Here is a 14,742-nt window from a genome sequence, read left to right as displayed (position 1 = left end):
CCTCGAAGTAAATGACTGGCTCCATTTACTCCAATGCTTACCTATCAGCTGGTGATTAAGTGATCAAACAGATCAGGGCTAATAAGTGTACATGGATGATTGCAATGATCAAAATGAGTTTTCAAGACTATCTATATGATTTAGAAACACAAATTAAGTTTGTTCCTGGGTTCTTTTAAATACAATCACTGAATAGCAATTCTATGAGTAACTTTTCTACTAAATGCTAGAAGAAACATCACTCTCTAAAAAAATGTTGATGCAAATGTTTTAAGAATTTCATTTGCTTGCCCATAAATTGCAGCTCTAGAGAAAAAAAAAAAGCTTCTGTTTGTCAAGGTCAGGTAGACAATCTTTAAGAGATGCTTAGAGGACATCCTGTATATGCAAAATCTCCATGGCAAACAGAAAGAATCCCAAAGGTATTTTCTTGAAACCTTGCTAGCTTTGAGAAAGAGTTGGTTCTTTTGGATCCAACTCATTAAATGCCTGAAGTACTCCTATGGTCACTATGACTTTTTTTTTAATGGGTCAAGGAAACCCTTAGGTGAATTCCAGGTTCTATTTTTAATTAGGTTTGAACTGTGTTCTTATTTGCTTTAGATGTTTGCAGTATGGATCACTACTCTTTTTCTTCTTGTTGCAACCAGAGGTAAGACACACAGTTGATAAAATCTATAAACAGTAAAAATCGTTGTGTGCAGCTGGTGTAACCAGAATAACTATATTTTAGCAAAAGGATGTGCTTTGGAATGGATTTAACAGATTTCTTCATTAGGAGCATTGAGTTACGTCATTTATTTCCCACATTCAACCTATTAGTTTTTAATTCTGTAAAGGTTTTTGCAGCTAGCAAACAGAATGGGAATTAGAAAGGTATTTTTATATATGAATTGATACAAAAATTCTTTCAAAACAGTTTCCCCTACCCACCCTCAACCCACACCAGCATTTATGGTAGACGCAACTCTTGTAATGCCAGCCTAGGCACTTACTCTTCACAGCGCTATGCAGAGAACAAGAAAATAGTCCCAGTCCAAAACATATCTTTACCTATTGGAAAGAACAGTTCAACAGGGACAGACACACAGAAAGAGCAGAGAGAAACAAAAAGACACAGCCCAAAAGTTCGCTGGCATCAGAGGAAAGACCGCTGTGAAAATGACTGCATCACTTGTGGAGTCTCTAGCTGCAGCTCCACAATCAAATCTTCTCTTTCTCTAGACGTATTTCTAGTATCTATCACGCTACCCCTGCGTTTCATACAGAGTAACGAATAGAGTAAGTCACGGTCTGATGTAGTATGAATCTGTCACCTATCCTAGGTAACAATAGTTTCTCATTATTTTCAGTATCTTTTTAATAGCAATAAAAATTATTTGGGATTTCACAACTGTTGTGCTATAATAGTGGGTAAGGATGACATTTAATGGTAACACCCTTTTGTCATATTTGCATCATTACTGTATTAAAGCCACAATAGAAATTGGGAAACTCTAGTCCTTCAGGCACAGACCACACTTCCCAAGGCTGTGCTTTGCTCTAGGCTTCCGCTCAAATTCCACTTCATTACTTCCACTAAAATCTTATGGTGATAAAAAAATAAGGGAGATGTTTAATGTACATTATGGAGCAACCAGAGGTATCTGTTTTAATGTTTTGGTTTCATTTTACTCCTTCATGAATTGTTGCACAAGAACTAACAATTTAGATAATCCCTGGAGCCTTAGCACTAATTTGAAGGACTGCTCTCTGCTGGCAGCAAAAGCTGGTTTGTTCTCTGGATCCATAAAAGATCAAGATTTTATTGTCTTTTTCTGATGGCTGCGTTAACAGTATGTTTGACAAAATAGGTCATGAGTTCACCAACTGAGCTCTACTCTATGCTTGAAACAGGAATTGGTCTTGAAGTTGAAGACCCTACTACATACACAAGGCACAGGACCACAACTGAGCCCCTTAATGAAAAATAAACACAGGTGCCATCTTAATCTGAATCAGCCATTTTCCACTTCCCTGGTATAAACGCTACCCTGCCGGCTTCTTGTAAAGTGGTGAATGCCTAACCTGCTATGTTCCCAGAACACTAACATTTTTCTTTGCGTACCCCAGGAAGGGAAGTTTGCTACAAAAGGCTTGGATGCTTTACAGATAGCCCCCCTTGGTCTGGGATCCCAGGGAGAGAACTTGCAGGCTTGCCCAGCTCTCCGGAAGCTGTGAACACCAATTTCCTCCTTTACACTAGAGACAACATCATGAAATATCAAGTAAGAAACTGCTTTGTTTTAATAACTGATATTCAACAAGTTATACACACAGTTTCTTTTCTCCCCTATTTTTGCTTAAAAGTCTTGCAGGAGAGGCCCCAATTCTATATTACACACTCCATGAACAATCCATCCCAATTTCCTTTCATCTCATTTCTTTTTTTCTCATTTCAGCTCTCTGACAGGCCAGGTACATTTACAACATATTAATAGCAGCCTTCTAACACAAGTCATCTGAGATATTTTAGATACATACTTCTCTACAGTAAGCTAATGGCCCAAATTCAGTTTCAGCTTTAGCATTATAAAGCCAGAGGTAGGAAAGGCAGTACAAAAGGAAAGCTCAGTTTTGGCTCCTGTGTGTCTCCAGCTTAAAACCATATTTCAGGCCCATACATATGACTCAGGGATGTGGTTCATACACATGATTACTAGGTCCTCTGAACTACATATGATTGGTCTCAGAGGCTCTGCTTAAGTGGTGGTCAACACTGAGCCCTAGGAACAGGTAAATAGTTAAGAGTGAAGATCAGAAGAGAAAGTATCCATGTTCACCAGAGAGGAGAAGGAAAATAGGATGAAAAATTAAAGGAAAGCTTAGAAAGGAAAACAGGAAACTAAAGAAAAAAATGAAGGAGAGCGTGAAATCATATGTGGAAAAGAAGGAAACAACCAAAAAGAGAATGAAATGGTGATGGATAAGGAAAATAAACAAATATTAAATATTTTTTGGAAGAATGGGACTGAGGGAAAATGAAGACTAAAAAGCTAAAGAAAAAGACTTGGTAAGATATACCTTCGAGAGAGCTTGGAGGTTTCTCTTACAGAGAGTTGAACCAGGTTATCCCTCATGAAAACACACCAGGTAGAGAAGCATAGACACAGCAGACTGGAGCTGTATGGAAGAAAAAAAGTAAAAAGGTGAGGTTATCTACAACATCTGCAAACTAGTGGCAGCGAGAGGAAGCTCTGGATTGTGACAGAGTGACAAATGGAAATAGCTAAAAGGAGCCTGCAGGACCTGTTTAGGATGGATCAAATGGGAATGTACTGAAAGACGCCAGCAGCGTGTCAGCCCTTTCCTCTGAAGATCAGCAAGTGCTGGGAAAAGCTCACAGCAGGATGCTTGAGGTGTTGGAGCTGTCTGGGCTGGGGTTATCCATAGCATGAAGCAGTTTTGTGGAGCTATAGACCAGTCTGGTGAAAGAAGAGAAATGATCATCAGAGAGTGTGAATTTTACTTGGACAAAAAGCAAGAAAAATGAAGCAAATTAATATAAAGGGGGGGGGGGGGGGGGACATAAAAAAATAGGGGGGGGGGGGGGGGGGGGGAGCAATTTGTTGCTGTTGTTGGCTTACATTACATGAAAAAGGCTTCATAGCTGTTTTATTTATATAAATGGCAGTCACAAACAGTAGAGGTGTTCAGTGATTTCTCCTGTTTGAGTCACCTCAGAACAAGTCCAACATCCCTAGCTGAGAGGGCCTATCAGTTTTTAGCTTTAGTCAGTCTTTCACTGAAGGTGAGGTGTGCTAATTAGTGCATGACATCCCCTTTTAAGCTTACGAAACCATTACAAAAAATGAGCCAAGTTTTAAAACAATCCACTATTCAGAATTTCTTTAAAAGAAACTAATGCCTTTGTTCTCAGTAAACCCCAGAATACCTACAGCCTCTGATGTTGTAAGCCTGGTGGGCTTTCTCATAAAATATAAATAAGCTTAGCGATGAAGGTCTTATCTTCAAAGAGAAAAGAAAGAAAAATAGGTATAGATTCAAAGTCAACCACATAATACCTTGCAGAAGATGTTATCTTTGTATTTCTATGGTCAAGTTTGATAAAATCTTCTATTTACATGGCATGTTGTACCAGTATATCTCAAAGCATTGTGCAAAGGATGCCAGTATCATTAGTTCAATTAACTAGAGGAAGTGAATAATTTGTTGAAAGGATTAATTGATATCCCCCAGCAAGGGAGTTTACAAGTGAGGAACAAGACACATCTCTTCAGAGTCCAGAACTCTGCCTTAACCATTGGGTTACTCTGCCCTGTATCAAAACGTACACTGGGATGGAGCAGTCACATCCTTGTTGTGTTGTTTGTTGGTTGTTTTTTTTTGGACACAGAAAATTTCTGCTACAAATGCTTCAACTATCAAAGCTTCAAATTTCCGAACGCACAGGAAAACTCGCTTCATTATACATGGCCATCTTGCTGGAGCAGACCTCCCCTGGATAACAAACATATGCAGGGTATGGTATAACTCCTTTCTGAGTATTTGAAAGTGCAAATATCCACATCACCCCATTAACTGGCTTAAAATTCCCACATAAAATTTACACCTCTGTTCTCTTGTTAATTCAGGGAATATATGAGGGGAAAAACAACTCAGAATGAAGATCATTTCCACATGACCACTTTCCTGTTCCTAGCTATGAGTATAGTGCACTTCAGCCTTCTGCTAAATGCCCTTTTGCTGCACTGACCTCCACAGGGAAAGCTATAATTAATTGATTTTTCAATTCCTTGCCAATAATAAAGGGGAAAAAAAAGTCACTTTTCTCACCTCAGCAAAAGGTCAAAATAAACATTTCAGTCTGAGTGAGGCATTTGATCTAATAAAAACAAAATGCTTTGTTCAGCAGATTGGTTTTATTTTGTTTAGGCACATTTCAAAAATGAAATTGTTTCAGAATGAAAAATCAGAATGTTCCATTGCCAGAAGTGTATAAATAGAATATTTTGGTTAAAATATATGAACTTCGGGGCTGAGCAACTCAAGCACATGAACACAGATTTGTGAATCCTTTAGATGATCCAAGCGTATACATTTTGAAGAATAAAGCTTGGACAATAAAAAAGAAGCCACACTATCCTCTTTTTCTAATTGGGGTATGGTCATTGAGAGAAGTTGATACCCTAAGCCAACCAAGGCATCTGGAATGGAAAACAGAACTGAAGCAAGCTTCTGTGTGTCTTTATACAGTGTTCAAATCACTGCCTCCACTCTGCCTCCTTGTGTTGATTCTTCAGTATTAGTAGGAATTAAGATACTGAAGATGTGTCTTTACCAGTCACCCGAAGTGAGTCCCCGGCTATAACAAAACAAAATATTGTTTGCATATACCCTGCTACAATTGTAACTCATGCTTGTTTCCTTCTGTTCTTCTGTTTTCACGTTTTCCACCAGTTCATGTTTCACACTGAAGACGTGAACTGCATTTTGACTGACTGGAGAGGTGGCTCTAGTGGTTTGTACACCGAAGCAGTTAACAACGTCCGCATTGTGGGGGCTGAGTTGGTATATCTGGTGAACCTTCTTGAGGTAAAAGTATCCATGGAATGTGAAAGCCAGCGCATAGTCTGTATGGTAAAAGCTCTGTTCAGGGTGGCACCTTTAGGTTTGATGCAATAGAGTCAGGAAGTACAGAGGTACTCAGTAACGCAGCTGAAAATGTCATAAAAAGTCTGTAATCCTGCACAAACAGAAATACCTACTTTAGTGTCAGACCACAGATAAGCATGTCCCTAAAGGCTTACAGGCCACAGTTTCTCAAAGTTTTGCTCATGACGGGCTTCTTATTGGATAAGACATCAGATTGGAGACTGCCTAGCAAAACTGGCAGGGTGAAGAGTGGTAATAGAGGACCAATACGGTTAAAACATCCCTCTGTGGGTCTGCAAGAACTGAATCACAGCACAGAGAAGCAACTCTCCTGCAGCCACCAATGTCAGGCTTCCCATGCAGAAGCTCAGCTGAGCCTGGCACACCGGCAGCGTTCCTGGCATGGTCCTACCCATCCTGCAGGACCTGCGTGGTGGAGCATCTCCATAGCAGGACGGCTGCTTGATTGACACAGAGGGTATGCCACAGACAAAGGCACTGAAAACTCCTCCACTACAGATCGCTATCCTGACTGGACACACAGGTTCAGGGGTGAGGCAGTGGGGTCATTCGCCTTTTGGATAAACAATCAGTGCAAATGTAGGGGAGCTATATGCAGAAATTCCCTTTTCCTTCTTTTCTATCATAAGGACCAATTCCTGATAGAGATTACTCCCTTCCAGAGGTGTGATGTAAGAGGGGATGGGATGAGTTGGGAACTGCTTCTCTTTAGGTACAGATCCCTGTACCTAAAGGGACAGTAACTTCCCACCCAAGACACTCCCTTCCATCGACCGCTGGTCTGGCCATGTCCTGGCACAGCATGGGGCCATGATGCTGTGCCACAGGCTTGTATCCCCCGCTTAACACGCTTGTTTTTTCCTTTCCATACATCTTCACAGAAAGAGTATGGCTACTCTCCTGCCAACATTCATTTCATCGGCCATAGTCTTGGAGCACATGCTGCAGGGGAGGCAGGGAGAAGGAAACCTGGCATTGGAAGAATAACAGGTACTGAAGCTACTTCAACTGATGAAACTTTATTTTCATGCAACTTAAGAGAACTAAAGAATCGCTGCTGCCTTATGAACACACAATACAGACCGCAATGTGCTGGTTTGTCATAATTAACAGTATACAGCTAGCAAGATGGCACACAAACGACACCATGTCCTATCACGTCAAGCATTTCACATGTCAATGTTCACAGCTCTGAGAAAGGCTCGACTGCAACAGATCAGAAAGGCTTAACTATCCTGACTGTGGCTAAATAGAGGTCACTTTTCACAGGTCACAACAAGTCCCAGGGAGCACTTGGTTATGATTTTTAATGATATAAAAGAACAGGAACAAAATTCTGTATTACCTGTGGAATAACAGACCTGTAAAACACTTGCAAATCATTGTCATATTTTGTCTTAAAAGCCCACTCTAACATGACTTTTCAGCAGTTCAAAAGATTGAAAATCTGAAATGAAAAATTAAAAACCCTGGATCTAGTATGCCAGGATGAGACAGTAAATAGCCATGGACACCCTGAAAAGGAAGAAAGCTGTTAGTCGCATAGCTACGCAGAGAGACACAGCATCATGACACACTCACACATCACTTTTTTTAAAGGCTCACTATCTTCTCCTTTCGTTTCTCCTCCAGTCAGTTCTTTTCTCTGCATAGACATTGCTTTGACTAAGCTGTGTACACAGTAAGCAGTCACATAAGCTGTTCAGGGAAACTGGGATCAGAACTGTGTTGCGTTAGCACCGGAGAGAGCTCACTGACACTGAAGTGAAGGGGTAACATTTTCAACCAAGCTCTTTTGGAAATAAAAATAGACTTTTTGACCAAATAAAAATTCTCAAACAAATCTACATGCTCAGATTAACATATCAAAATTTCATATTTTTCACTAACATGCAAAAAAACCCCAAACCTCTTCTTACCCCAAAAGTAAGCCAAGCACCCATCAGCATTTTACTGTGCTGCAATGCATCCAGCCACCTTTCTATTAAAACCCTTCTTGTTTTGTTGGCTGTGGACCACAAAATGGATTTTTATATGTGGAGTAAAGGCAGAAATGTAATGACATACAGGCAAAATATAAAAGCAGCAAACTAAAAAAAAAAAAAAAAAAAATCCATATAGTATTATTTACTTAATCAGACCTATCTCCATTTATTTAGGTTTGGATCCAGCTGGGCCCCTTTTCCAGAATACTCCCACAAGGGTTAGGCTGGATCCTTCAGATGCAAAATTTGTTGATATAATTCATACTCACGCTGGTCATCTTTTCTTTGACTTTGGTAAGTTTTCACGCAAAGGCTGGCACCAACACAGAGGTTGGCCACAGCATACCTGAGAGTGATCAGCCTCGATTAATTGTGCATTTCAGCTCCAGGAATTCTTCAGACTTGTGGCCACCTGGATTTTTACCCAAATGGTGGGAAGAAGATGCCAGGATGCAAGCAGCTTCGTGTACCTCCTGCAACTCAGAATATCAATGATCTTATGAGAGGCAAATATATTTTAAAGAATACCTCATTATAAGTTACAGTTAGAAATAAAGGCTAGGGTAAGGTAAAGCCTTTTGAATGTATATATTATTTCTATAGCTTAGATTTGGAGTAGAGAGAGAATGCTCCAAAATGGAAGACTTAAAACTGCCTGTGAAATACCCTCCAATTTTCTTTTGTACTAACCAAGGCAAATTCCAGATGGAAACTTCAGTTAAAGCATGCAGACTTGTTCGTCACAACCTTTATAAGAGCCTGCCACTGTGCTGACAGACTGACCTCAGTGGGAATTCCACACATGAAGGACCGGTAAAATTTCATTCAAGGATAATCCAAAAATGAGTATTTTAAAATTTGAGCTTCCCTTCTCCCTAGAAAGACATCAGTCCCAATATTACTGGGGTTAGACATACTCATCCACATACTCATCCATGACATTAACAGATTTAGTGTCTTCAAAGGGAACAGCACAAAGTTAAAAATATAGAAGATGATAAAACGACTGTTCCATTGATAGCTCATGTTCTTCAAAGAAAGCTGGGCAGTTAATCAGAATTACCCTGGGATCCAGTACAATAGATCCCCAAAATCCTGTGTTCTGATCCTAACCTACAGAAATGAGAACATCTGTTATTCACAGCTAAATGTTTTGAAATCCCTACCGCTAGTTAAGTAATTGGCTTTCAAAAATGCTCTGTCTTAGAACTGGTTGGAGAACTTAGTAACAAAGAGGACTGAAAGCTAGCTATACACAAAGACACTTGGAACCAAAACACTGTCTAATCGGACTGCATAAGAATGTCTGCATTTTCAGCAAAAAAATTAAATATTTTCCAGAGACATCTCACAAGGCTGTTTGCAATGTTTTGTGGTGAAGGAGAAGCTCAGCTCTACTGAACATGAGCAGATAGAGTTGGTTGTTCATGCAGCTCCTAAAAATAGAGACAGCCTTAACTCCTGCCTCTTGGTTAAACCTTACTTTGTGCATCTCTTCCGTTTGATAATATTTACATTTATGTAGTGCTTTTACGTATGAATTGCTTTAGAAATGCTATTTAGTAACTTCTTTCTACAGCTTTTGATGCAGTAGGGAGAGAAGTATTATGTTCCCATTGTATAGATGTTAAGTGAATTTGGCACTAGCACAAAGTAAGCCACCGTAAGAGCTGAGGCTTTTAAAGTTAAAAGCACAGACTCTTCTGAATTAGATTTAAAGAAGGAACTATAAAGAAAACATACTCAGGAAGCCTTGGTGATGCAGATTATTTTCAAGAAAAACAGACAAAAATAGTTTTCACAGGGGTTTTGGTGTGTTTTTTTTCCTTATGTAAAGAACAATGTGTGTCAACTGGTCAATACCAACTGGTCTGTCTTTAAGATGCTTAAATATTGGCAGTAGGTGAAATTCTGATTTCACTATAAACTGTGCCAGCTTGCAAACTCCAGTGCCTCCAAGACTTCACCCTGTAGTTAGGTGAGCCCCCACACATGCTGAAGCAGAGCAGAGCCCATTTTTATGCAACCTAACTTTAGTATGTTGTGCTTTGATAAAGGAGAGCCTTCAGAGCCAATGAAGACAATACTTGTTACAAGGGACCTGTAAATACAACCCAAATAGCACTTTCTTCTTTCCTGTGCTGACTGCTTATAAATTTCACTCTGATGGGAAAACGTACTTGTTTCAAATAATTCTGACAAAATCAAGGACACGCTGCCAAACATCTTGCTTTTCAGAGCATTTCACAGAATCACCGCTGAAGTTAAAATAATTACTACAATTACCTTTAGTTCTAGAAATGAGTGGAAACTGTGGTTTTACAAAATGCCATGTTGTGATAATGGTAAGCAAATGAAAACTACTTCATAGTAACTACTATATGCTTTACAAATGCTGTAGCTATGAATTATTCCAATCTTTGAAATATCAAAGGGAAATTCTCCTAAATCCTCCTCGGTTCTCATGCTAAAGTAAAAGCAGTTAAGTACACATAGCAGGACTGGAAGCTGCACGAGGTCCAGCTTGGTGCATCTCCACCACTGTTAACTTCAGCATGAGCACAGGGGCACGCAGATTAGAACCTAGCTCTTCCCCATCAAAAAAATATATGTAGCCATAAGTACACTTTTTACAATAAAACCAAATAATTCACACTTTAAACATCTTTTAATTAGTACTTTTTTTTAATCTGAGACTTCACTGTATGTACAAATGCTTTTGAGGAAAAAAGACCCACAAGTGTTGTTTTGGCATGGACTTTATGTTGATGTAGAGCTTTAATCTTTTTTACCTGCGCTTTTTCCCAGAATATAGATCTATTGGATGTGGACATAAAAGAAGTCTCCGGTATTATGCTGAGAGTATTATCACTCCCAATGGATTTGTTGGGTATCAGTGTGAAACATACCGAGCTTTTGTATTGGTAAGTACCAGGTACATATTTATCTGAGGGGTTATAGCCCTGCCCTTCTTCTCTTAATAATTTCTGGGACAACTTCTACACTCTGGATCATGGGATACAGGGGGGCTATGCAGACCCACTGACTACCCTCATCCAGACCATACCCAAAAAACAGGCAAAATGTAAAAGCAGTAAACTCCAAAAAAAAGATCCAGAAGAAAACAAGGCAGTAAATATAAACACCAAAAACAGTTACAAAGGGAGATATGAAGAGTTGAGTAAGAGGGCAATGAGAGGCAGTGGCTGGGTTCACCTTTTGCATAGGTCAGCAGTAAGGGACACTCAGTCTGGTTGAAGGAAGTCCATCTAAATCTCGTGGAACCCATCATCAAGAGGACAGCCTCTGGCTTTCAGAAATGTTTAAACATCTGTATAAACAATAAACATCCACAGTATATGGAGCAGGGGAGATATTTATACAGCACAGCATTGCTCACACCACCCCTAGGTGGCACAAGAAAACAAGCAGCATAACGTCCTGGTGTTTCATGCCTGATATAACTGGGCTTTTAGTGGACCAATTCTGGCAATGCAGCTGCGGACTGGTCAAGAATGAAGACAAGTCTGAATTTATTTCCATCTACTCCCAGAAGGAATGATTACGATACTGTGGAAAATTTATTAATATTTGTAGCAATGTTGCCACGTAAATTGAAATTTTGATGTCATTCAGGACTTGAAAACCTGAACCCTGTGCAATTTAGTGATGCGAAGGAAATGTTTTTTTCACTCTTGTAATAAACAAGTGATGATGATCATTTAGCCTTTTATTTATCTAATGCCCAACTAGCCAAAGATCCACAAATACTGGTTCCTACAGAACATCCCAAATATCACAATTGAAGTATCTAAATATAACAATGCTATTTTTTCCAGCTGCAATTAAATCAATTTCATTGAAAATATACACGCTTATCTTTTTTTTTTATTTTAATGGACATCAAGGTGTTGATCTGAATGTTTGATCTATGTAGGTAGATTAATTTCATTAAAGTTCTGCATGGGAATAAAGGCTGAAAAGCAGACAGAACACATTCCAAAGCAAGACCCCAAGCTTCAGTATACCTAAACTTAAATATCTTTACCATATGAGTGAGATATCCAGCCAGACCTGCTTGCAAATATGGTTAGCCATCCTATAATAAGTAGCAGACAACCTTTCAATGGATCTTATGAAAGATTAATATATTACCTATATTTTACAGATCAGGTAGTAAGGCACAACATGCATTAAGGTATTTACTTATGGTCTCTGCAAGAGCATAAGGAATTAGGCCAGATTTTCAACCTGTTTAGCTCTGATTTTCAACCTGATGAAATAAGGTGACTGACCATCTCAGCTCCTTTTTTCACCACACTGATAAATACTGAAGATATGATATGAACTCAGAAGCAAGTACCTTTTCAGAAAAGCTGGGAAAAAGCTGAAATACCCTAATTTCTTGTACTTTAAGAAGTGGGATTAAAACTGATAACGTCTTGTAACACACATCGTTATTTCCCCCCAGGGAGACTGCTTCCCATGTCCGAAGGAAGGATGCCCACTGATGGGTCATTGGGCTGATAAGTTTTCACATAAAACTGAAAAAGAACAGCAAAAGGTTTATCTAAACACAGGGCCCTCCTCTCCATATGCTCGTAAGTGCTTCTTTTGGGTGGTGAATTCTAAAGTGGCAATGAATTTTGTGTGAACAAATATCTTTCTTACACTTCTACAGAGAGTTGCTGGAGTTAATGACTGGCGCTTACTACAAAATCTAGAGTTTCAGGTGTGTTAGGCACATGTAGTACCAGCATTATCTGGGAAAGGCTGAGATGATTATAGAAACAGATCAACTGATGCTGACCTCTGACCTAGATACCCTGCTAAATTTTGTTAGTTACATGATGGCTTCAAAAATTCTCTAAAGCTGAAGGTGGGAGGAATGTTGTGCTGAAAGCGCAAAATTTCAAGTCAAAAAAGTGACACTGTTTTTATTGACAAAAATTTATAAAACTGGATCATTTCAGGATATTTTTGCAAAGCTTATCAAGTCAAAATGGCAGGGAGTAATAAGAAGTATAGTTTTAATTGTGAGTAATGTAGAAGCAGCCACAGAACTGGGAAATAAGAAAATTCATAAATAAATTGTAATCCATCACAGGTGATGAACTGCAAGGGCAATAAATGAAAGAGGGTCTTTGAGGTCCTTACTCATTAGGCACTAAAATATGAAAACAAAATTAAGAACAAAAACTTATATCACGCCTCCATAAGAGCAAAAAGTAAAAAAATTAGTGTAACCAGCCATTTCTCAAATCTAAATGAATACATTAATTTCAACATTTACAAACTGAGTAAGTAAGTTGAGTTTATAGAAATTATAGCCTGAAACCAAATATAACCTTATGAAGTGGGTGAAGAGATTCTCCTTTTAATAGCCCAAATTAAAGCCAGTACAAAATCTTCCCAAACCTTGGAAGGTTGCTTGAAATCAATACGTGCTATTGCATCTGAGGCCCTGCTTCTGCCTTAGAAAGACATGCGAGATGACAGGATCTCCTGACAGCTGTTGGGCTGTGCACAGGTATAAGAAAAACCCTAAACACTCTGTATATCAGGATCATCCTGGGAAAGCTGCCGGTTTTGTTTAATATATCGTTAACAACACAGCAGTCCAGTGAACCTCACTTCATAGTTGAGAGCTAACAGGCTACCCGTGAGACCCCACAAGTTGCTTACAAGTGTAAGAAATTACAAAATTAAAAGTGAGGCCAAGTGGAAGAGCAAGGTACGCTATTGGCCATGACAGATTAAATACTCAGCATAGCCAGTAGGTCAGCAAAGATTCCATCTGTGATTTAGGCCACTGTCAAGGAAATTAATACTACCAGAATCATGCAGAACTAACATTTGCCTTAATAAAGAGTGGCATTTTATTTGCTTACAAGCACATTTGTGCAATCCTTTCCTCTCCCTGAAAGATATTGAAACATATGAAAAGTTTTGCCATTAGGAAAGAAATCTCCTTACAACCATAATCTATTTCATTTTGCTTTCAAAGGCTGGCGAAAAGAGATACATGTCAGAATATCTGCAACAGAAACCGTGAAGGGAAATATAGATGTAGCCTTGACTGGAACTAATGGGATCAGGAAAAAATATACAATTGACAAGTAAGTTTAACATAACTGTTGAAAAAATGGCTCTATCATTGTTATCATATTGAATTTATACACAGCTATTTTTACATGTCTCATCTTGTTCTATGTGATCTGTGATTTACACTGGTAGCAAAAGTAGCTGGTAAGTGGTTGAAGTTCCCCATGCTACCGATTGTGGTGAAAATCTGCTTGCTGGTCTCTCTTGCTCTGTATTTTCTTTTCTTTTCTTTTCTGAGGATGACGGTTAGCATAGCAAAGTGGGCAAGACCAGAGAACTCTGTGGCTACTGCTGGACTCAAAGATCATTTGGTGATCTTCTCTGAGAATAAAAAGAGCTGCGTGATGTACAGTCATTTAATCATTCCCTCCTCTAGGGAATATGTAAGTAAGGAAGTTGCAGCTTGCTTATGAACTGCGCTGGAGTCTGGGATTCCTGTCCACTCAGCCTGTTTTTTTCCAGTAAATGTGAATTTAAATCTCATAAACTGATCCTTGTCAAGAGCACAGTTTAAATATTGTAAAACCAGCCTCCTCTGTGTTTGAACATAGCCCTGTTACTGGTCTGTATTAGGAGTACCTTTGGTTGCAAATACACTACTGCAGCGATACACCTACAGGTAATTTCTATGTTAATGTCACACTGTAATGTGCATTCCGTTATAATGAACACTGATATCACAGAAGGCACAAACGTAAACTATAATTTTCAATTTTCTTCATGGTTGAAAGCAAACAGAAACACTGAGAGAACTTTTTGACTTGGATTTATTTGAAGATAGATCTCATTTTCCAAAAATAATGTCTAGAATAAACCCCTTGGCAATACTGACAAAGGCTGGGCTGACTAATCTAGTGTTTTCATCCTGAAAGGCACAGAAATTTAAGCAACTAAGTCATCTGCATACTTCTGTAGATCCCTCTGAGTAGCGATCTCCTCCTTAAGTACCAACAAGCCTATACATTGGGCTGATAGG

General features: G+C 39.0%; 1 protein-coding gene across 1 annotated transcript in view; it reads left to right on the top strand.

Moving 5' to 3' along the window:
- Nucleotides 1–14,742, top strand: part of LOC103918662 (pancreatic lipase-related protein 2-like) — a 17,460-nt gene that overhangs the window by 580 nt on the left and 2,138 nt on the right. Inside the window, exons 2-8 of the mRNA XM_009326042.1 lie at nucleotides 2,113–2,267; nucleotides 4,397–4,522; nucleotides 5,461–5,595; nucleotides 6,558–6,666; nucleotides 7,836–7,955; nucleotides 8,045–8,167; nucleotides 10,470–10,585. Of these exons, the coding sequence (XP_009324317.1) occupies nucleotides 2,113–2,267; nucleotides 4,397–4,522; nucleotides 5,461–5,595; nucleotides 6,558–6,666; nucleotides 7,836–7,955; nucleotides 8,045–8,167; nucleotides 10,470–10,585 (884 nt within the window). The remainder of the gene's footprint in view (nucleotides 1–2,112; nucleotides 2,268–4,396; nucleotides 4,523–5,460; nucleotides 5,596–6,557; nucleotides 6,667–7,835; nucleotides 7,956–8,044; nucleotides 8,168–10,469; nucleotides 10,586–14,742) is intronic.

The sequence above is a fragment of the Pygoscelis adeliae genome, unplaced genomic scaffold, assembly GCF_000699105.1.
Source record: "Pygoscelis adeliae isolate BGI_AS28 unplaced genomic scaffold, ASM69910v1 Scaffold4, whole genome shotgun sequence".
Taxonomy (NCBI): domain Eukaryota; kingdom Metazoa; phylum Chordata; class Aves; order Sphenisciformes; family Spheniscidae; genus Pygoscelis; species Pygoscelis adeliae.
Note: the sequence above shows the minus strand (reverse complement) of the source record. Positions and strands in the feature narration are given on the sequence as shown.